This window comes from Lygodium microphyllum, chromosome 16 (assembly GCF_053477565.2).
Source record: "Lygodium microphyllum isolate KBCC chromosome 16, Lygodium_microphyllum_v1.1.10, whole genome shotgun sequence".
Lineage (NCBI taxonomy): Eukaryota > Viridiplantae > Streptophyta > Polypodiopsida > Schizaeales > Lygodiaceae > Lygodium > Lygodium microphyllum.
The window spans coordinates 136,414,861-136,437,047 of NC_141150.1; the positions used below are offsets into that span (position 1 = coordinate 136,414,861).

The 22,187-nt window shown below is 39.2% G+C and overlaps 1 protein-coding gene and 1 long non-coding RNA gene across 3 annotated transcripts in view; one reads left to right on the forward strand and one right to left on the reverse strand.

Moving 5' to 3' along the window:
- Window positions 1-8,933, forward strand: part of LOC148023476 (uncharacterized) — a 46,376-nt gene extending 37,443 nt beyond the window's left edge. The window contains exon 3 of the long non-coding RNA XR_015693652.1: window positions 8,567-8,933. This is a non-coding gene — a long non-coding RNA (uncharacterized LOC148023476). The remainder of the gene's footprint in view (window positions 1-8,566) is intronic.
- LOC148023477 (triacylglycerol lipase 1-like) overlaps window positions 1-12,795 on the reverse strand; it is a 49,029-nt gene extending 36,234 nt beyond the window's left edge. Inside the window, exons 1-7 of one of the 2 annotated variants that reach the window (XM_087696465.1) lie at window positions 12,093-12,795; window positions 11,903-12,004; window positions 11,656-11,796; window positions 9,400-9,510; window positions 8,928-9,077; window positions 8,797-8,837; window positions 8,603-8,688 (exon numbers count right to left, since the gene is read on the reverse strand). In XM_087696465.1, coding sequence (XP_087552591.1) covers window positions 8,603-8,688; window positions 8,797-8,837; window positions 8,928-9,077; window positions 9,400-9,510; window positions 11,656-11,796; window positions 11,903-12,004; window positions 12,093-12,308 — 847 coding nt within the window. In that variant the 5' untranslated portion in view covers window positions 12,309-12,795. The remainder of the gene's footprint in view (window positions 1-8,602; window positions 8,689-8,796; window positions 8,838-8,927; window positions 9,078-9,399; window positions 9,511-11,655; window positions 11,797-11,902; window positions 12,005-12,092) is intronic. The other variant, XM_087696464.1, reaches the window with a different exon arrangement.
- Between the last annotated feature and the right edge of the window lie 9,392 nt (window positions 12,796-22,187).

Sequence of the window (22,187 nt, forward strand, 5' to 3'; positions counted from 1 at the left end):
CTCGTCTCAAAAAGAAGGACGATGAATAGCCTCCGTAACAAGCTTCGCCAAATCATAGGACTCCAAAATGACAAGCATCATGACCCACTAGATGCGGTAATTCTCGCCATTGAGCTTTTGATCTGATGGAAGAGCCGGTAACACGGGCACCTTCCGGTCTATGATTGCTTGAAACTTTGTCTTGGTCTCAGAAAACATCTTCATTGACAATGCTTGCGCAAAACACCAAAAACAACCACCTCTGATTGTGAGAATGCAGCCTACTAGGGTTCTTTGCCGCTCGTTCCGCTCCTCCTTCACTCGCCGGAGGCGATGAAAAGGTAATATTTGCACTTGAAGGTCCAAAACACAGCCTTCTTCCTTCTCTAACAGCAAAAACCAGTAGTAGCTTTAGTAAATATTCTCCTTTCTTGCGCATCCGCGCTCTCCTCAGCCTTGTTCTCATAGGTAGCCTTCTTGCTCGCCCTTCAACATTGAAAATACAGCCTTGTGTCGCATTGAAATCTCCTCTTCAGGTTGGTCCACCCTAGGTCAGTCCTTCAATGTTCTGATACCATGTCAGAGTGAAGTAGTGTGGAAGTGAATAATTGAGAGAGAGAGAGAGAGAGAGAGAGAGAGAGAGAGAGAGAGAGAGAGAGAGAGAGAGAATGTGCAGTGAATTTACGAAAAAAAAAAAAAAAGAATCTGCAGTGAAGAATGCTGTATAAGGATGCATAAATATACACACATGTAGAGAGAATGTTTGCGTATGTCCCCACCTTGAATTCTCTGTGAACCCCAAGGGCAATCTCCATGGTTTGCAGCTTGAAAACTGGGAGCACAACTGACAGAGAATGTGAAGAGTGAGGCCAATAAATAGGCCAGCAAGAAAATGGCTAGAAATACCAAGTCGGCGATTGGATAGAAAAGCCGTTCGACTTGCTGCGTCAACTGCCAAGGGGACCCCTACTGTGCTGCCATGCGGACTGCCTGTCTAGGGAGATGTTGAGCTCTAATACGTATAGATAGGTGGCACTTGGTGCATTCCAAGACTTTTGTTCTCCTTTGCAGTTTGTTGCTCAATGGCTACTAAACATAGTAGTTCCATTTGTGAAGCTAGTCATCAAGTCCAAGAAACTTGCATGGGGCCAAATGTCTCTTCGGAGGTGTGAGAGGTAGAGCTAACAATTTTACATCTTAGTGGGGTTTGCTTATTCCAGTAGGCAGTTTGGGGCTAAGGGTGGAATGCCTAGAGTACGTGATGGTCCATGTTTAAAGGAAAGCATTTACTCCAATTGTAAGGAATACTTGGTGCTTGGATAGCTTTTATGTCATCTAATTCATAGTAGAATTACTTGCCTTAGATGAATATTTCTCTTGTATGCTTTCGAAGTAGTGTGTACTAGGAGTATGTCCATGTGATGAAGTTAGCATGCATTCAATTTGTGTGGTCCCTAGAGGAGTTTGATAGGAGTTAAGTAGATGGTAGCTCATTCTTCTTTTGTCACTCACTTTGTTGGGAAAAGATCATAAGCAATAGACTTTGGTGTAAATAAATGCCTAAATAGGGAAGGAGAACTCAAAAAGGGAACAACAAGAACACAGTAAAAGCAATAGAACTCAAGGAGAAGAGAACTCGGAATGAAGAGTGAATGAATGAATGAATCAGACTATGCGGGTATGATACAATGGGCCTCAAACTTTCGTGTCCTGAGTGGACTCAGGATGAGGCGTGTTGGAGGAGTTGGAGACACCGATGACAGCTTCGAGAATGTTTCCTACCTCGAATGGATTCCGAAATGCCACATGCAGTCTTGGATGACGTTGGAGAAGTGGCACATTTGGTATCAAATCCTCACATGGTATCAGAGTGCAATGTTCACATTTGAGTTGCCATGGAACATTTGGGCGGAGCATTATATGTTTTGCTTTGGCTCCTTCTATGTTTGGCTCTCATTCTACGGCATTGTACCTCACTCAAGTTATTGTTTCGTTTCATTCATTTTCATCATCATTTTAATTGTCCATTATCATATAGACCACCATCCTTCTCGTGTCACTTGAGTTCGTTTATTTGTTTGTGCCTATAATTACAACTCACTTGTCCACATACGATATCAAATCCTCACATGGTATTAGAGCATAATGTTCATGTTTGAGCTGTTGTGGACCATCTAAGCTGATCATTGCACATGAATTGCTTCCTTCATCTCTCACATATCGTGGAGAGAAGGTCACACTTTATCGGAGCACTTACTATCGCTCCCATTAGAGCATCTCAACCAATGTGATATGTGGCTAGAGGGAGGTGCACTTCAATTGAGGTAGCTAGCTAGTGAGAATGCATAACTCTCAGCTTGGGGAGAGGATCACTTTTGGAATGACTAGCAATCCAATGTCTTTATCTCAGCCATGCTCTGTATATGCCTTTTGCTTTGTATGAGGCACATGCTCTCTTTGTTGCTCCAACTAATATGTAGGTATAGGTAGCAAGTCATCTCGATTAGACCTAGATCTATAGCAATATGTGAATTGTCTAGAGGTACAAGAACTCAATTAGGCATATCTCAAAGTTCACATTTGCTTCATATAAGCATATTTTAGGTGTATCCCACTCTCAAAACTCACCACACCCACCCTTTCCTCATCATATAGGACATTTAGCTTAGTTATCTACTAGAATCCTTAGCAAGCTTTTTCCGTTTTTCATTCTATACACTCACACTTTGTAGTCTTATTGCCATCTAGCATATATTGTGTTCATTTGCGGAGTGCTATTGCTTGGCCCTTTTGTGCTACATTGATGGGAATCCCACCCATGTACAATGCACCTTATCCTCAAGTGACCATGTGTGGTGCTTCCTTGTGGGGAACTTCAACTTTACATAATGTACCTTATTTGTACCCATTAGTCAAGTACAACTATACCTTAAGGTGCTTCATTGTCAAGAACACCACCTACACCTTAAGGCTTCACCTAACCTCAGGTGAGTGTCATTATTATGCCTTATGGTGCTTTGTTGCCGAGAACACCCATACACAATGCACCTTACATATACCCATTGCACCATCGTCTTGGGCAAGTGTCACTCTACCTTATAGTGTTTTGTTGCTAAAAATTGCACGTGCACAATCTACCTTATCCTAATCCTTAGATAGCCATATGGTAGGGAAGTCCCACATAGCCTCAAGGTGCCCCTTATTCTCTTACGTTTCTTAGTGGAGCCACCTAGCCAAGATATCCTTTTGTGCTAGGTGAACACTCTAGAGTGGCTCCCCAAATGTACCTGAAATGCTTTAATTGCTTCCATGGATCCAATGTGTAATGCATGTGCGCACTAGCCACATACTTGTACTCATATATAAGGCAAGTGATGGGACATGCAAGGGTGATAATATAGTAGGTGAGTCATGTGGATAGAAGGATTTACACGGAAGACATATCACGTGTGCAACCACTAACGAAACATGGTGAAATATGTCATAGTGATGGTCTAAGGTGTTAGTGTTAAAATAGTTTTGAAGGCATGATCAAAATTAATATCATACTTATTAATGTGACAAATAAAAACCGGTGGATTGTTTGCAAAATTAAAAAAAAACAAGTTACAACAACCAGCTGCATTTTTTCCAAGCTTGCATAAAGGCAAGATATTGGCAAATTGCATAGACATTGTGGTGCGGATCACTATGATTAAGAAATACAATCTTCTTCTCTTTTGTTTGTGCCTACTACGAGGAGCAACGAAGAGAAGTCTTGCTAATGTATTCTTCCTATTATTTAATTGTTTATTAAATTTCTTTTCTTTTCACTTACTAGATACAAATAAAAGTGCATTAGAGCTGGTCACTGATGAGCGCTCATAAGTTATGGTGGATCCACATAGTGGGTTGAAGAAAAGAAAGAACACACTTCTATCTATATGACTTGATTGGGCACTTGATTAAAACTCAAGTATATTAGGATGAGACTTACACACAGAAAGGATTAATACCTTGAAGTATGGGCTAGATCCGCTCGAACAAATAGTTACAATTAGCAAGATAACATGACGATGACATGTTTCAACAATGTACATGTGTAGATTGAAAGCTTAAAATGCATATATAAAACACCTATGAAGATTTTAGTAATGTTTTTATAATGTACTCGTAAAGAGCTTTCACATGACATCTATATAAGGGGCGTCCCTAAATTTTAGGGAATCTCTAAATTTTACGAGATCTCTAAAATTTATAAGTTTTGGATTGGTCTAAAATTGCTAGTCCAAAAAACTAGGGATGATGTTTTGAAAATAGTAAGTTTTGTGAATGATATATGGTTGGGACACTTGTCTTGTGTTACTCCACTTTTATTTTTTGCACAAGCTCTCCTTTTTTTTTTAAATACAGAGAGCTCATTTTGCCTTATTTTAGAATCTAGCTAAATTTTCTTGGTGGTAAACTCTTGTACAGTATAGTTGAAGATAGCCTAAATTTATCTCATTCATATACATCATCATCCTCCACTCCATTGAATACCTCCATATTCCCTTTTTTAAAATTATTTTTTTTACAAGGCAACAGACTTGCAAATTCCTTATAAGCCCTCCTCAAGCTTTTCTTCCATTTCAAGAACAAAAAGCAAGTCATATTAATCTATTGCTATTCATCAACAGAGACAGGTTGATTTTTCTTCTTTCTATTCTCATCTTGTAATGAAATCAATCGTTTTTATTGCATAGTAAGTGATGTATGTGTATGTACATCTTAACATGATTTTGTGAGAGTGAAAACTACTACTCTTCACTATCTAGGACTGTAACTGAGCTCTTTCCTAAAGGACTTTGGTTGAGTAAGAATATACATTCCTTCAGGGGAGGGGATGGAGGGTGGTATACCCATCTTCAACCATCAATCTTGTCTCCATTACTATTACGTTTCTATGGTTGTAATTTTTTGATTTATCATCATATTCAGCTTTAAGAATTTGTTTTCTTAATTTCTTGAAATATTAAGTATTGAAGACAAACGAATATAATAATTGGAGCATACTACCTTGTTTTTCCATTGTATCTCATTTTTCATTATTCATTTGTTCTTTGAGTTTTAGAGATTTTGTCATCACTAGCTATTGTACATGTTTCTGCTTTCTCTTTGCAAAATCTACTTTCTCATAGATGGTCCCTACCTTATCTATGATTGTTGTCACCCTTCACAACGTTGGTTGTTGTTGCTGCATCATCAATACACAACTGGCATTTCTATTGCTACCCAATACACAGCTTTTGCGGCCCTTTTCAACTCATTCAGTTTGCTATGCTACTGCCTTAGGCCAAATGCAAGTTTGTGTTGTTCATTGATAGTGTTATCACATAATCAATTGCTCTAGATTTTCCACGGTGTTGTTCCACATCAAAATATAGCTGTTTGTTGCATGGCATTTACTCCCTATTGCTTAGGTTGTCATTCCAGCCAGCCATGCAACCATGTTCAACCCCTGTGTCACAAATGCAAATTGTGTTGCTTCGCACTACTGCTATAGCCAAAATCTAGCTTTCGTACTACTAAATGCACTTTGTATTGTTTTTGGACTACTTCAACACTCAAAACCCATACTTTTCTTCTTTGTTGGCATCCAACTGTTGCTACCTAGAGTGCAACTTTTGTAGCCCTTTCTAATCAAGCCAGCTTGATATGTATTACCTTAGTATCGCCAAACTGAGAAATGGGCTTGATGATTTAATTTAAAATAAACTCTACTTTTGGTACCCCTAGCTCTTCATATAGTGACCAGTATACTAGTAGTAGTGAAGGATTTGATACCGGGATATGTAGTGGACAAGTGTATAGGCTATGTGGTACAGGGATGGGGCAAAGGACACAAGGTGTGATGTAAAACTTTCATTGATTAAAAGTTCGTATCTTAGGTATAACGATCATTTGAAAGTTTCATCCAATAAGCTAGTCACTCAAGTTATAAAGCAGGCCTTGAGTGCTCACCTATGATTAATGGCCAAGTCATTAATTAGCCCTTAATAAAAAATAAGATTGGATTAAGCAACAACCGGCTACTCATTTAGAAACTTCAACTTGGCTATTTGGGGTCTCTTTCTCTCTTATTTGAGAGGCATAAGTTTGGAGATAACCATTCTTCTCTTCTTTGTTGCAGAAATTGCAGTTTGCAGCCATGAAACATGAGTTGATAATGCGTATGGAGTTGAGACAATAGCCAATCTTCTCCTATTATGCGTTTGGAGTTGAGACAATAGCCAGTCTTCTCCTATTTTAGGACCCCTACCTACTCGGGATCCACACCAATGATGACATACTCCATTCTATTGGTCATGGCATCTCTTCTACACCTTTTTGGATAGAGCCTTCACTCTAGCTTGGGCTCCTTCTATAATTGACTCTCATTTCACTGCCTTGTATCTTGCTAAGGTCATTGCTTCAGTTCATTCATTTCCATGATCATTTCAATTCTCATCTATCATATAGATTATCCTCATTCTCCTATTCTTTGAGTTTGTTCATTACATGTCTTGCTAGATAATGGACTGTCTAGTTACAGAACCACCTTTCTAACTCTTGTACACCTTTCCATATCTTGACACCATATGTTTTCAAAATACCATTTGGACTAAGGTTTTGAACTAACTTGACATTAGTCCCAACTGCCAATGGGCCTATGTGACATAAAAGCAAAGGTTATAAACCTTGTCAGGTCATAAATTTTCATTAGTTTTCAAATATGACACACATCTGAGCCTTGCTTTTTGGTAGAGCTGTTGTGTCAAGAAGCATCGTGAAAAAAATGTATCACAAAAAATCATCCCAGTCTAATAAGAGAGCACTTGTGGAAATACAAGAAGATGAAAAACAAAATGGCAGGCATAGATAACAGCATTTATCAGTGAGACCACCTCAACCAGACGGGAACAAATCATGCAGCTCGCCTTGGCCCTTAGGGCAAGATGCCTGTAAGTCACTAAAACTGACTAGTCATGAATCACTGCCCAAATAAATCCAAAATGTGAAAATGGCCAAAACCAAAATGCGTAAAACAAGTCAGAGCTGCTCCTGTTTTCCACTGCAGATTTTGTGATGGGGCTTAAAGACAGCAAATGGCCACATTGAATACACTGCTAACAAGCTCTGTTCCTTGTCAGAAAGGAGGTGCACAATGGCTAGAATTTGTGAGGGCCGAGCATTGGACGAGCTGGATTGGAGCCATAACTTGGTACTTGCCCTAGAATATGACTGACTCGTTTAATTGTAAAGATCCATACTCCTACATTGTAACTGCTATATTGATCTCAGTGGCATGTGCTCTAGAACTTCTGACACGCCTTAGAATACTTTCTTTTTATTGGCAAGAATATGTCACTAGTTATTGTCTTGGAGTCCTGCAGCAGCCTATCTTCACTAAAATTGTATATGTGCAGAAATTCTGTTTATAGATTAAGCGTGCAGATAACAGCATCAGCAGGAGACTATTAGTTGCATCAGCATTGGTCAAGCTCACTTGAGGCATCATCACATCTAGATCAGCATCCAAACTTCACCTGCTTGGTCTTCAAGGTGTATTTTGTACTCTGAGCCAAAATACATTCAGGTGGCAAAACCTGGCTAGTTTGTTAGGGTACTGGCTGTTTATTATGGTACAGCTGTCTATTGATGTCTCACTGTGTTTACTGCCTCTGCAAAACATATTATTGCTGAATGACTTGTTATGGTTGCTTAAGCTATTTGTGCAATTACATATGATAACCTGGTCTAAGTGTTTCCCAGGGATGTAACCATCCATGCAAAGAGTCCATTAGTTGTATCTGGTTGAATTTCCACAAAGGGCAAAGGCTCTGTTTCATGAGGGTGGACATTGGTAGTACGTGCTCTGTTAGTTCAGGGTGGTTACACACCAAGTGATGGATGCCTAACCCCCCCAGTGTGTGGGCATACTCTTTTTGAAATTGGGCTTGGACTTAGGTGCAATACCTTTAGCCAGACACACTTTTCAAGAAAGTGAAAAATAATAAACATATAATTTTTTAAAATTGGTTGCACTTGCAAAAAGTGCACTCTTGTCTGTCACTTTATAAACTTGGCAAGGAAGATCACCCCATCCAAAACCGGGCGGGGGGTGTTCAACACAACAGGTCATGTCCTCTCTAATGTGTAAAGAAGAGCAGACACCCAACCCCTAAATAAGTGCTTTTGGTTGGTTAAAACTTAACAAATGAGCATCCACCATTTGATGTGTAACCAGCCTCAGCTCAGATGTACATGTACTCCTGGCTCCCATTCTTGAAATGAGTTTCGCATTGAGTTGCACTTAACTCAAACAAAGTTAAGTGCAAACAAATGAGACCCACATTGAGTTGCACTTAAATAAAGTCGAGATTCTCATTAATTACAGCTTTTGGGCCCTGGGTCTACATGGTGCACTTCTTACCCTTCAGTCTAAAGTGGGGGACCTACTATACTTTTTACAGTATGGCAACCTAAAATTGTTCTTCCAGTTGAAATTTGGAGATTTCTAGTTTAGAAATCTCGGAAAACAGCTTATATTCTAGCCAGTTTGAACTGTCATCCATGGCTTCCCCAGGTTCACGGAAACCAGGCAGTAAAAATCAAAGGATACCTGTGACAAGACTGAGCAGTTGATTGTAACAGTTACTCTGCTTGATGTGCTTACAAACGGTATCGATCACTTGCTTTCCCGCGTTACTGTCCAAATTCCAGAGCAGAAGAATCAATATGTAGAAACGCAATTGTCCAAAATCCTTAACAGAACTGACTGTTTCACAACAAGGAGTTGAAGCATCTCTTTTTTACTTGGAAAGATTGAACTGATGAATGCCAGCGCCCAGCAGCACCTTTGTGGTCAAAAGATGAAGATCAAGTCAGAAACTGAACATGAAGAAAGAATCAGCTTCCTCGGAAGACTTGAAATGCCTGTTTCTTACTTTGTCAAGGAACAGCAAAGCGACCGTTGAGACTACAGGAGAGCGGACATGGTTAAGGTATGCGACAGGGCTGAGCATGGCTGCTTTCTTGATCAAGCTTGCGACGCTGCCAGCGCCGGAGCTGAAGGCAGCGAAGGCTGCCATTGTGCCCTGCAAGGAAACATGTGTATATCTAATGTGATTTATAGACAGATTATGGAATAGAGAGAGAGAGAGAGAGAGAGGGATGTGTATGTTTAATGTGGCATTATGCATATATACATTTTTTTTATTTTTTTAATTGAGAGAGAGAGAGAGAGAGAGATGTGTATAATTTGGCATGTATACAGATTTTTTTCGGAGAGAGAGATGTGTATATTTAATGTGGCATATATACAGTTTTTTTTTTGGAGAGACAGAGACATGTGTATGTCTTATGTGGCATGGCATGTATACAGATTTTTTTTTGCAGAGAGAGAGAGAGAGAGAGCACCTGTGAGTAGCCGACGTAGTAGATGAGCTCGTTGGTCTGAGCGTAGATAAAGCGTAGCATGGAAGGCAAGTCCTGAGCCGCCAGTTCGTCGAAGCCCCAGTTCCAGTACGCCTGCCATCCATCCATCCATCCATCCATCCATCCATCATCGCCCATGGCATGCATGCGTGCGTCCATTCAATAGAAGACACACTGTCACCTACAACTTTCCATGGTCGTACATACATACCCTCTCCGTGCACATGTGCCGCAGCAGTACACATACAATACATCTCTATCTACCTATTTACTCACTGGAAGTGGAAGGGCCCGTGAGCCGGCATCACTTGCAAGTTGCATGTAATTGGAGGGGTGGATTTTCCCAAATTGCTTCTTCCAGCCCCCCTTTTTGTTCTAAGGTTTTTAATTGACACCCTCAAAGATCCTGAACTCCTTTATTAGAAGATTGAAGTTTCTCATAGTTTTCAAGGATGTCTTAAAGATAGACTCCTAGTCCTTTATTATGGTTCATTAATTATAATTATCCTTTATGATTCGTAAATTATGATTGTCCTTTATGGTTCATTAGTTATAATTGCCTCATTTTAGGGCACGCAACTTATGTGATTGTTTCATGGATATTTTGCTATGCACTAGAATGTTTGATTCTAAAACGTGTAATTTGTAAACTCACCCTATTTGGATTGGAAGGCCTTGTAATTTGCAGCTCTCTGTGTTTAGAAGAACAGAGGATGCATCATGCCACAACCTGCTTCTTTCCATTGCACACATCCAAGAGTTGTTTTTTCCTCCAACTATACTTTCACCTCTAAAGTGAATTGTGGGGCCATCTTAAAAGGAAAAAGGGCTTGTAGTTTTTGTCCTTGAAAGGAAGGGAAGATACAAGTTTGTTTTCACATGGTTAGTTGTTCAAAGACAGCCGATTTGCAAAGGTTGTTTTCACATGTTAGAATTTTGTAGGTATTCTACCAAGTTTCTAGTTCTTGACCTTTGTGTCTTCTTTTTTGATGAAAAGAACATTTAAAAAAAGGAAAACATTTAGTTTGTACACTGTAACATAAAATTTCCACTTGCAATGCCTAATTTCTGTCAACACTTGCAAAAATGACTTGTGTCTTTTTAAAGCCCATGTTTTTTTGGATACGTATATCTAGAGGTGTTAATGCTTGAACCCAAGCACTAATTTAGCTCATAGACACTCGAAACCACTTGAGCTATGACACCATTGCCAATTGAGGAAATCCCAAAAAATCTTCCACTAAATCTCGAAAGTAACATCTAGGTCTAGTCATAGGGTACTTCAGTTGCAAAAACTTTAGGAAAACATATCATGAATCTTGGACCATTTTTGTCCACTTGGAGGATATTTAGGTTTCAACTCCCCATAAAACAAGATTACACAATTTTTTAGGAGGGAAGGTTGATAGAAATATACTTTGATGCATTGTTTTAGGCTATTCTCTCTCTTAAGCTTACATGCATATTGCATCAAGAAGGCCTTGTTGCATGGGTGCTACATGCATTGATGTTGAATCTTCTAAGTAAGAGAACTAAGGGATCAATAAACATAATTTCTTTCAAATAAACCATTTTTAAACTATCCAAATGTCTTGTTTTTGGCTTCAATAGCTGATTGTCATCGTAACCTTGAGACATTTGTAGCCTTGGGTTGATAATAGGGATTTGCAAGAAATTTGGGAGGAACCATCTCTTTCAAAGTACAAACATTGACGATCAACTTTAACATGTGGTTGGAGAAAAGATGTTATGAGATAAGAGTTGAGGAACGTTTGTGAGAGGGTTTGAATTGGATAGAAAGCCTAGGAAGTTCTAGTAACCCCATTACCAAGGATCTAAAGGTCTAGTTTTGATGACTTGCCATTTTAAGGGTAAGACATTGGTTACGAATGCCCATTGCAACCATGAATGAACATATACAGTCAGAGGGAGTATATGCTCGTGGTTATTATTTTAAGAAATCAATAAGTAGCCTAAAGGAGCCTCCGAAATGGGATGGGTAATAGGAGGGTTTTTCTTGATTTTTAGTTTCAACAATTTGCTAATTACATTACATTAAGACCTTAATGAAATGAAACAAGCGATTGCTCACGACGAATGCCCTCAATGAAGTACAGGAGCAAGGACCATTGAAAAGGTCCAGGATGGAAAGCTCAAAAAGTCATTGGCGCGTGTCTTGTGGGGCTCTCTGAGAGAGAGAGAGAGAGAGAGAGAGAGAGAGAGAGAGAGAGAAGGTACCGGGTCGGATGGCTTGTAGGTGAGGTGGCCATAGCTGAACTTGGAGGATCGTGTGCTTCCCAGCCACACTTCGTAGCCCGCATCAGCCAGAATGAATCCCAGCGATTCCTTTGCTCCATTCAGCACCCAAATATCACCGCCCTGATTTACAATCCATCATATCTCGCGGTTAATATTACATCACTAATCCAGCTTGATCATCGTAGTTGCAAAATTAGAACCATAGCGCACACGATCTACATCATACCTGCATCATCCCGTGATACAGGAAGACAGGTCCCTTCGTGGGTCTCAGCTTGCTGCTCCAAATCCGTTGCATCGCCAGCACGTACCCGTCTCTCGTTGGGACCTGCACCATTATACACATGCCTTACTCCTATCCCAGGAGCACGCGACTTATATCATAAGAATCAATATCCATAGCCACGATTTAGTACCTTGAATTCTTGGCAGCTATAAAATCCACGTTTCAGAACCAGCAGTGCGCAAATACCGTTGGGATTGGGAACGCTAACACCTGCTCCCACAACTTGATCGGCTGCAGCGGCCGTCATGATAGCACATTGTATTATTAATATACTGATAATGCCTATGATCATCGAGCTTAACCCCAGCCCCCGCAAGGTGCAGCGCGTCGGTGTAATCCAAATCATTGTCTCTACCTAACCGCCACAGAACCAAAAAAAAGAAAGAAAAAACCTGCTGCACTACTAATATTCACAAACAACCACCAGCTGCCGCAGCAGTTTATGAGTCCGAAATATGACGTATATGCGCCCTTCGTGAAAGAGAGCGACGCGAAGATGTGAATCTCATTAAACCATGTTCAAATGTGAATATACACAGTACTCTTGGGGTACAAGGTAGTAATGGAAGCGCAAACATATCGCATGTTTCATGGCAGGGAGAAGCTGTGACCTGTCGTCCTTTGCCAAGCTTGAATTCTAGTGCGTGTCTGTGTCATGTGTAGTATGGTGGCATGCATATACACACAATGAAGGCTGTCATGCCGATGCAAAGGCTTTGCATTTACTTCCAACGCGCGTAGCTAGAGATCTCTCTGCAAAGTGCCTCGCTTCATTGCTGCAAACAATAACGACAGTCCGTACATCCCCCCATCAATGTATAGATTGCTTGTCGCGAGTCGCGACTCGCCATGTCAAAGAGATGCAAAATATAGATTGGTAATCTTTTTAAAAGCTTTCGTCTTGGCTCCACATATGCCACTGGCCAGCATTAAATCTGCCTTGGCCTCGTTTGCCTTGATTGTTTTTTGAGAAGCGAGAGAGCTACGACTGAAGTTACAAAATATAGATGAAACTCTTAGAGTGGTGCCACACGAGACGTTTGAACTAGATTCTAGTGTTGGAATAGGTCACTTGTTTGAGATGTTTGAACTAGAAATGCAGAAATATATCTAGAGGTGCTCAAGCAACAAAGTTTTGAGACCATAGTTAAGGTGGTGACTAGATATCAAAAAGCTATCCAAAAGCCAATAGATGAAATTGAGAATATTAGAAGGCTGACAAATGCCAGAGTGGCTAGCATGTCCTAAGACTGAATCTCGTGAACCTCATTGAAAAAAAAACTCAATTGCAATAAAACTCTAGAAGGCAATATTAGAATGATAATAAGCATGCTTGCATCCTAGAGTGGGCACCATTTTAAGTGAACCAATCAATATCCCATTTGCAAGCAAATAGATAAGTATAGATTTGGTGTTGTTTCTTATAGCTTCATAGAGAGTTTGAGTAGGTCTATGAGGCTAACAACCTCATGGCAAAAGACAAGTTGGTGTAGGCCTTAAGCCTATGTCTAGGAACAAAAGGTAGAGAACATGATTCACCATCTTGGACTGACTAGAAATGGGGAGTTTCTCCATGCTAAAGGACCTCTCTATAAAGCAACTCTCTAATGACGTTGGCCAAGAGGATAACATCACAATTAAATTCACGAACACAAGGCATGGAGATGAGTTGACCCACGATTATGTGTATAGAATTAGAGGTTGGTTCAAAAGAATACCTAGAATTGAACTCTCTCTCCAAAAGCAATCTCAAGTCCTCCGTCGATTGTTTTAGAGATGAATGGTTGTATGAGGGTACATCCAAAAACTCAAAGATACAACCAAAAATATCAAGGAGATTGTAAGCCATGCTTACCCTTGGTTTTGACTAATTAGATTAGTGATGAGGAATCTAGGCACCCACAAGTCATAGTAGTCCATAGGAATGATCAAGAAGTGATCAAGCTAGTAATTCATATGTGAAATTAATGATGATATGTGACCAAGTTGCCTTTGATGCAAGTTTTTGGAGAGTTTCACTCTCAAATAGTCAAGTCAAATGTTGACTCATAATCCAAAATTAGGAATAATAGTGCATGCTAAAATTTACTTATGAAAAACTATAGATTAGATGTTGCTCTCGTTTTTTCCCCCCATTTGTTCTTTTTGCTCATGCATAGACTCCATCGAAGTTCTAAGTTGTGCTTATTACATCATGAATAAGGAGTGAAGTTAGCACTCTAGTAAAGCGTAGAAATGAGGACAAATTATGTGCATCATCACATTCAACATGGAGTCCTATCCTTCTTCCTAAACCTCCATTTCTTATTCCATCTCTTGAGGTACATATCACTTTCTATTTAATTTGATTTTATTGATTGATTCATTCCTTTAATCTTCTTATAAGCCCCACTAAGGCATGAGCTAGGATTGGGTTATTGAAATTCTCATTTGATTGTCATCTATAGAGAGAGTTTCATTTGCTTTTACATGCTTCTTATCATTCATAATATACAACAAGAAAGTCATTAAATTGCATAAATATTCTTAAATATCATAAGATTTTAATTTATAAAATAAAGATTGTTTTGAAGTGCTTCATACTATTTAATAATAGAATGATGAGGGAGTATTTATGCTATTGAATCTTCTAAGAATGCTAAGCCTCTTGATTCAAAGAAATAAAGTTAGCCTTAAAGTGCTTATTCTCAACTATAATGGGCCATGAGCAAGTCATTACACTACCTCAACTTTATAGTATCCCAAGTCTTTGATTCTTATAGATTATAATGGGGTGATAGGTAAGATGCTAGCAGCTACATTATCCAATTTTCTATAGAACATTACAATGACTGATTAAAAAGGCTAGATTGTCTTAAGACCCGTTCCATAGTTTATACAAGGATAGGAACAAGCTCTTATATTGTTGATTTTTCCACAATCCCTATGCTAAAATGAGAAAAGAATCAATAATGTAAGAACTTTGTCCTTTGGTTAAGAAAGGTCCTTAGAAGTCACATGTATCACTCATATCCATATTTCTTTCTGAGTACAAAAGATCCAACTTTGTTGGTGAATGAAGGAATTAAGTAAGCATTGTATGCAAAGGGTGGGTGTCTAGTTTACTACAACATTGGTTCTTGTTAAAGCATTCTTATGCCATTTTCTTAATAATAAAGATTTGATTTTGTTGTTAAAGCATTGAATTAAGTAAGCACTATATGTGAGAGGTGGGCACCTAGTTTAGTGCAACATTTGTCCCTTTACGACATTCTCGTGCCACCAAAGAAATCTAATAATTTGGCAAGAAAGATTATGTTTAGAAGCCAATACCATTCAATTATCTACACTAAGGGCATGACTTGGGATTTCTTTAGATCCCGCAAGTCCTCCCAAGTAGAAACACCCTTGGCACATAATGCCTTTGCCAACTTGGGGTTTTGGTGAAGCGGGGCCACCTTTGGCTCATAAGGGAAGGAAGAGAACCAAAAAGTGCACGTCAATGATGAATCACTTGACCTCCTACACCTCAAGGACTAGAAGCACTAAGCCAGGGACTTCTGCTAACTTATGAGCATTGCTTGAGCCAAACATCATTGTGGGATCTAACATGCACAAGTGAGGGCAAGTGATAATATCTTGCCAATTAGTAGTAGGCCATGTACTCCCCCTAGATCTTTGAAGTGATAATCCAATTGAAGAAGGCATATCCAGGACTAGCTTTGAGAGACAATCCCACACCTATGTCAACAAGGCTTTCTAGTCTTGCACCATCTTTTGTCAGTGGTGAGAGTCTCCCAGAGATGACATGAGGAGGGACCTTCGTGCCTTGATGACACATCAGCCACCTAAAATCAGAGGATGCAACCACCACTATTACTAGCCACAAGTGCCATGAGGATGACTTTGAATGGAGTATGATCTGAGGTAGCAACATCCTCTAAGGCATAGTACTTCAACTCGCTATTCGATCACCATGCTCCCTCTATGGCATAAAACCTATCCAATCTCTTGCCTCTCCAGGAGGTGCTAATGTGCTTATTGTGCCAAGTATATTTGGGCTTTTGATTTGTTGTGACTAGCAGGGCAATGTCCTCAGTCTCACATGCGGTTACAAAGTGATGCCAAGCTTCCCTTTCCTCAATAATCATTGTCCCAATGTTGTGTGATCTATCCTCATCCCTATTTTTCATGTTCCAATCTCCTCCAATTATAGCATTAGAGCCTTTTTTGTACTGCATCAAATAGAGCCACTACTTTGCTCTTTGAGCTAAATAGTTTGCCACGTAGATGGAGCACACCACAAAATCCTTCTGACATATCATGACCATCAGTACTACAACAAAGCAATCCCCAATAGTAAACTTTAGAGAGGGCTTTAATTCCTCTTTAACTAGAAGCATAGTACCTCCTCTTCCTCTAGATGTCACATCAAAATAGGATATGTAACCCAGTATAAAACAGGCTCTACAAGCCTCTTCCCCCAATTTAATCTCTTGTAGAGCTAGCAAGTGTAGCTTGCATCTCCTTACTAGACCATATGGCACTTGCTTTCATAAATTAGAGGAGAAACCCTTGACATTCCATGAGAAAAAATTCATATTTATGGATAGAGTTATCTTTTTGGTGCACTAAATCTGATTAAGCTAGCATCTCATGATCCTTGATTGGGGAATAAAAATTCTGATAACGAAGATGCAAGCTATGGTGGATGGAGCAAGAGAGCGTGAGAGAGACATAGGATATGGGAACTCTAACACTCACAATGTGTGACTGGCCTTCCCTTAATCAATTATCACTGAAAGAATAAAGAATAAAGTGATAGTGATGGGCACTTGCCACTTGTAGTGGACAAGTGTGCGGTCATTGTAGTGTAGTAAATACATGGGTGGTTAGGCACAGGTGCCTTTACACCCAACAACCTCCCACTTAAAGGTGAATGTACCTCGAGTGAGGAGTGAAAATAAAAAGAAAAAAGTACAACACGTACATACAATACAATAGGATAAGGGATAGACGCCATCTTATCCAATGCCCATCATCTTCCTAAAGAAGACAAAATGCTATGTTGAGAGACTTTTATGAGTAGATCTGTAGGATTTTGGTTAGTTGAGATCTTGACAAGCTCAACAGACTTGTCCTCAATGACCTCTCTGATAAAGTGGTAATGTATCTCAATGTGCTTTATCTTCACATGGAAGACCAGATTCTTAGCTAACTGATGGCTACAACATACTTTGCCTCTATACTAGATAGGGCCATCCACTTCTATAACCTGGACATCTAAGAAGCAACACATCTAGCAAAGATAAAGACATAGCTAGAGGTGGACTTTCTAATGTCTACATGTCTTGCGTAATCAAAGTTAGTGTAGCCCACGACTTTTGTATCACAGCTACCATAATATATGAACATATCTATAGTGTCCTTCAAGTACCTCATGATACCCTTTACGATATCCTAATGCTGCATCTGGTAGGTTTAGCCATATAGTGTATCACAACTCCTACTGCAAATGCTATGTCAAGATAAGTGGCTATCATGGTATACATAAAAGTATCCACTATGGATACGTATGGAATCTTAGCCATCTTGGCCTTTTTCTCAATCATTCTAACTAACCTTCATATAAGAAAGCAAAGGATAGCCAACCTTAATCTCAAAGCTCTTCTTGAGTTGAGTTTTCAAGGCATCTAGCTCATCATATGAGCTCTTCCAATGATCAACATATCATCCACATAGAGTATCGAGATAATAAGGTTGCCATCACGATCCTTCTTCTTGTATAAACATGGATCCATATCACAGTGGGTGTATCCCTATGAATGCATGAAAGCATAAAATTTATGGTACCATTCCCTAGGTACTTGCTTAAAGCCATAAAGGCTCTTTCTTGACTTGCACAGTAGATGTTCTCTGCACTTTTCTTAAAAGCCCTTAGACTGCTACATATAGATATTCTCATGTAAGTCCCTATGTAAAAAAGCTATCATCAAATTCAATACCATACTCATGCTTAAAACCCTTAGAAACCAATCTTGTCTTATATGCGAGCTTGGGCTATCTATGGGTACTCTTCAACTTATACATCCACTTGTATGGCAATGTATGTTTGCAACTAGGCAAATAAACCAAATCCCATGTATGATTTTTTTGTAATGAATCATACTTTGACTGCAAGGCCCTCTTCCAAGAGTGACTATCACCTCTGCACATGGCCTCCTCATCATAAGTGAGGGGCTCACAAGAATCTTTCATCATAACATAATCCATAGAGAGCTCAAACCTATTCGGCAGACATCTAGGTCTAGTAGATAATCTCAACACAATCCATAGAGAGCTCAAACCTATTCATCATAACATAATCCATAGAGAGCTCAAACCTATTCAGCAGACATCTAGGTCTAGTAGAAAAGGAAGGAGGGGTAAAGGGGATGGCAAGGAGAGAGAGGGGGAAGGAGAGAGAAGGGAGGGGGAAAGGAGGTGGTTACACGCGAGGGGAGAGTGGGTGGTTTTCTTTGGAAAATTAATTAATGTTGTTGTTTGTTTTGTTTAAAGAACAAGGATTCTCTGTCTTGCGCATGAGTGGAGGGTATTTTTACACGGAGTGTAGGACGGGATGTAAATGATGCATCCGACATGATAACACGTGATATGAGGCAAAAAACTGGGAACACGAGAAGTCGACATGCGCAAAAGTGTAGAAAAATAAATGCCAAACAAACTTGACATCGGATTAAAGTGCATAAAAAAGGAAAAGTAGGCATGGTGACAGGAGAAACATGATGGATATAAAGGCACGTTCACATTGAAAATAGGCCAAAAAAGGCACACGTACGAATGCTTGAAAATTAATGTCGAGAGATACATCTATTAGAACAAAGTGTGGTGAAAAGAAGAAATACATAGTTTGATGAGCCGCACATGATTGTTCAGTCAAAACACAGTTCGGACGTGCAAGGGGTGGATTCACATGAAAGAACCTCAAAAGAATGCACACGTAAGCAAGATCAAAATTATTTTGAGAAGATTCATGAGTCAAAACAAAGTGTAGTGAAAAGAAAAAATATCGGGGTTGAAACGCTTGATAGGACTATCAAGTGAACATGCGATCTTGGTTGCAATGGAGCATGACTACATGGAAAAAAAGCAAAAATGCATACGAAAACACAAATCTAAAATTAATAACAAGAAATCTGTGTGCTAGAACAAGATGCATGAAAAAAAGAAAAATGTTTGATATAATGAGCCGCATAGGGCTATCATATCGTCAAAACATAGATCTGATGAGAATAGACAATGTTCAAATGAAAAAATAGCCAAAACATGTAATAAAATTACCCGCGAATAAGCAAAAACTAATAACCACCACATGCTGTAAAAAGAAAAAATGTCTAGAGAAAGGCAAAGGTTAAGGCAACCATATCAAATCTTTGTGATTTGAGTAAAATCTTTAAAAAATTTATAGCTTATTAACCATTTCTTAAATTAGAGGGTTGTACAAGGAAAAAGTGTTCAATTTGAAGGGACAAATAGGATGACATTAGATCTAGTTTTGGTAAACTTAGGGTGCATTCACATGGAAAATGCGCAAAACAAGAAAATTGCAAAAAGAAAGGGAAAACCCCTTGGGAGTGGGGTGTGACATTATGGATTGGTGGAGCAAGGACCCCAACATGGTTTAGAAAAGAAAAATGTTCAATCGATCAAATGAAAATAATATTTGCATGGATTTATGCAAGATGGGTGTGCAGGGACACGTCCCCACACTTATGACTTTACCGGATTAGGTGATGATGACCTATAGGACATATACATGCGTAAATGTTGAGACCCTGACATCCCCACACTTAAGACATAGCATAGACACATATATACAAGAGCAGGGTTAGAAATACTTGGCCCATTTAGGAAGTGGTCGAAATAGACAATCATTGTGGCACAAGGTGTTGTAGTGAACTGCAAGAGGCACCCCAGCTCGGCACACCATGCGTACATATGGCTTGGACCTTTGCAAGATATGGAGTAGCACGAGGTCTTTAGGTACACATAGTAGAGTAGAGAGCATACAGTCTTAACATTGCTCATTTTTGCCGAGTGGTCTTTACCCCATTTGAGCCTTATATCTAACATGCCACTTGCAATGCATAATAACCATTTTCATGCGATGGTGTAGCAAGAGAACTAGATGCAGAGCCACAAGAACAATATGCCTCTTTTGCATTTTGAACTAATGTTTTATCAACCAAAAGGTTGGTGCTAAGCCTTAAGGGGAGTGGGCCTTTATTGACACCACCTGCACATATAATATTGAAAGAAACCATTATAAGGAGATGGCCACAATCAAAGCACTCAACAAAATTATTGCATCTGATGTCAAGTGAGGTCCATATAGCATTATCATTGAGGTAAAAATCATTGAGATGTGCATCATGCCATGATCCATCATGGTGCCTATGCTGTGCGAGGTGATACATTTACCATCATTGTCGGCTAGTAGCAAGGTGACATCCACCATGCCAAGAGAGGTTTGCATGTCATTCCATGATTCTCTTTCCTCCTCAATCATATTTCCTATGCCATGTGAGTGATCCTCGTTACTAACAGTCATGTTTCAATCCCCAAATAGCATTGCGTTGTCATCCAACACATGTGACTTGATCCATTTGTCACATGTTTGCTCTCATACGAGACACATTGGGGACACACACAAACATGCAATCCAAAGTCTCACTTGCCACAAACAACTTGATGCCCATAACATTGCCTTTACCATCATTGCATGCTAGCTTTTCACAAAGCTTGTCCTTCATGTAGACTAAGAGTCCTCCCTTCTCTCTTCCATGGATATTAGGAAAGCATATGTAGCTAGGTAAGTAAAAGGAGAGTGTACTAGCTTGATTAAGTTTTACCACTTGGATGCCAACAACATCAGGTTTGCACTTGCGTACTGGAGCCCCAAGAGGAACACCAAGGAAAAGGGGATTCTACGACAAGAAAATCTATCTTGTAACATCAACAAGCTTTTATTTCATTCTTTTGATCATTAAAACAAAGTAAACAACAATTCTTCACGTAGCATCATAGTAGATATCTCCCATGGATTTGATAGAATCAGCCATCATCTTCAACATCTTCATAGAATCTATCAATAGAACAAGGAACATAAAAGAATACACCATCTTTGAATGGAAATCAGTCACATAGTATTCATATTCAATGTCTTCATAGTTCTCTCTCAATCTCTCATATACAGTTACACTGTTTTGATAAAATTGACTATCTTTGGCTCTCTCTCTCTCTCTCTCTCTATCAATAGTACATCATATCCTCACTATAATACTCTCATAATAACTCTCAATAATCCTTCTTAGGTCGTGGATGCACCTCCCAAGAGGTATGTCTAATATGAAGCGTCACTAGAGCCACTACAGTGTCTCTTCACAGCTCACTACTGTCACTGTCACTCAGTCTTCTCTTCAGTCTTCAGCAACAATTTTTTCCACTTGTTTTAGCTCTTTTGAACTTAGATTCATCCTTTCCAAAAGTTAGAAAACTTTCCTAAAGTCACAGATACATGCTACAGAACACTTATAGAAGGTCTACAGAACAGTTACAGTACAGTACCAGAGCAACTACAGTACAGTTATAGAGCAGAGATAGAGCAGAGACAGAGGCTCTACAGAAGGTTTATAGAAGGTCATCAGAACCTCATAACTCATACTCAAACCATTCCATACTATCAAAAAACATTCAATAGGCTTCCAAAAGATCTCAATCTTCATCAATCATCAATCCATGCTTCATACAGAAGAAAATCAGAACAAAACAAAAGCTATACAGAAGGTATACAGAACCAATCAGAACCTATTAGAACATCATAGAGCTTCATATCTCCACTGAGAATCATCATGAATTTCCAAAACATAATCAATATAATCCAAAACACTCTCAAATACTTCATTTAACAACCATACATCACTCTAAATCCATAAAAAATCAATCATTCAGACCTCAAAAACAACAAAAATCAGTTAAAAATTCAATCTTTTTCCACTCTCAATATATCCCCACACTTAGAAAGGAAGCATCATCGCTACCTAAGGAAAAGAAGAATATAAGTTCATTAAAGAGCTCAATTTTATCTTCCGTAGGATCTTCAATAATATTTCCAAACCACGACCCCAACTTATCACCTGTATCTTTAGAAAAAGCTACTAAAGGAAAACTTCGTTATTCATTAACT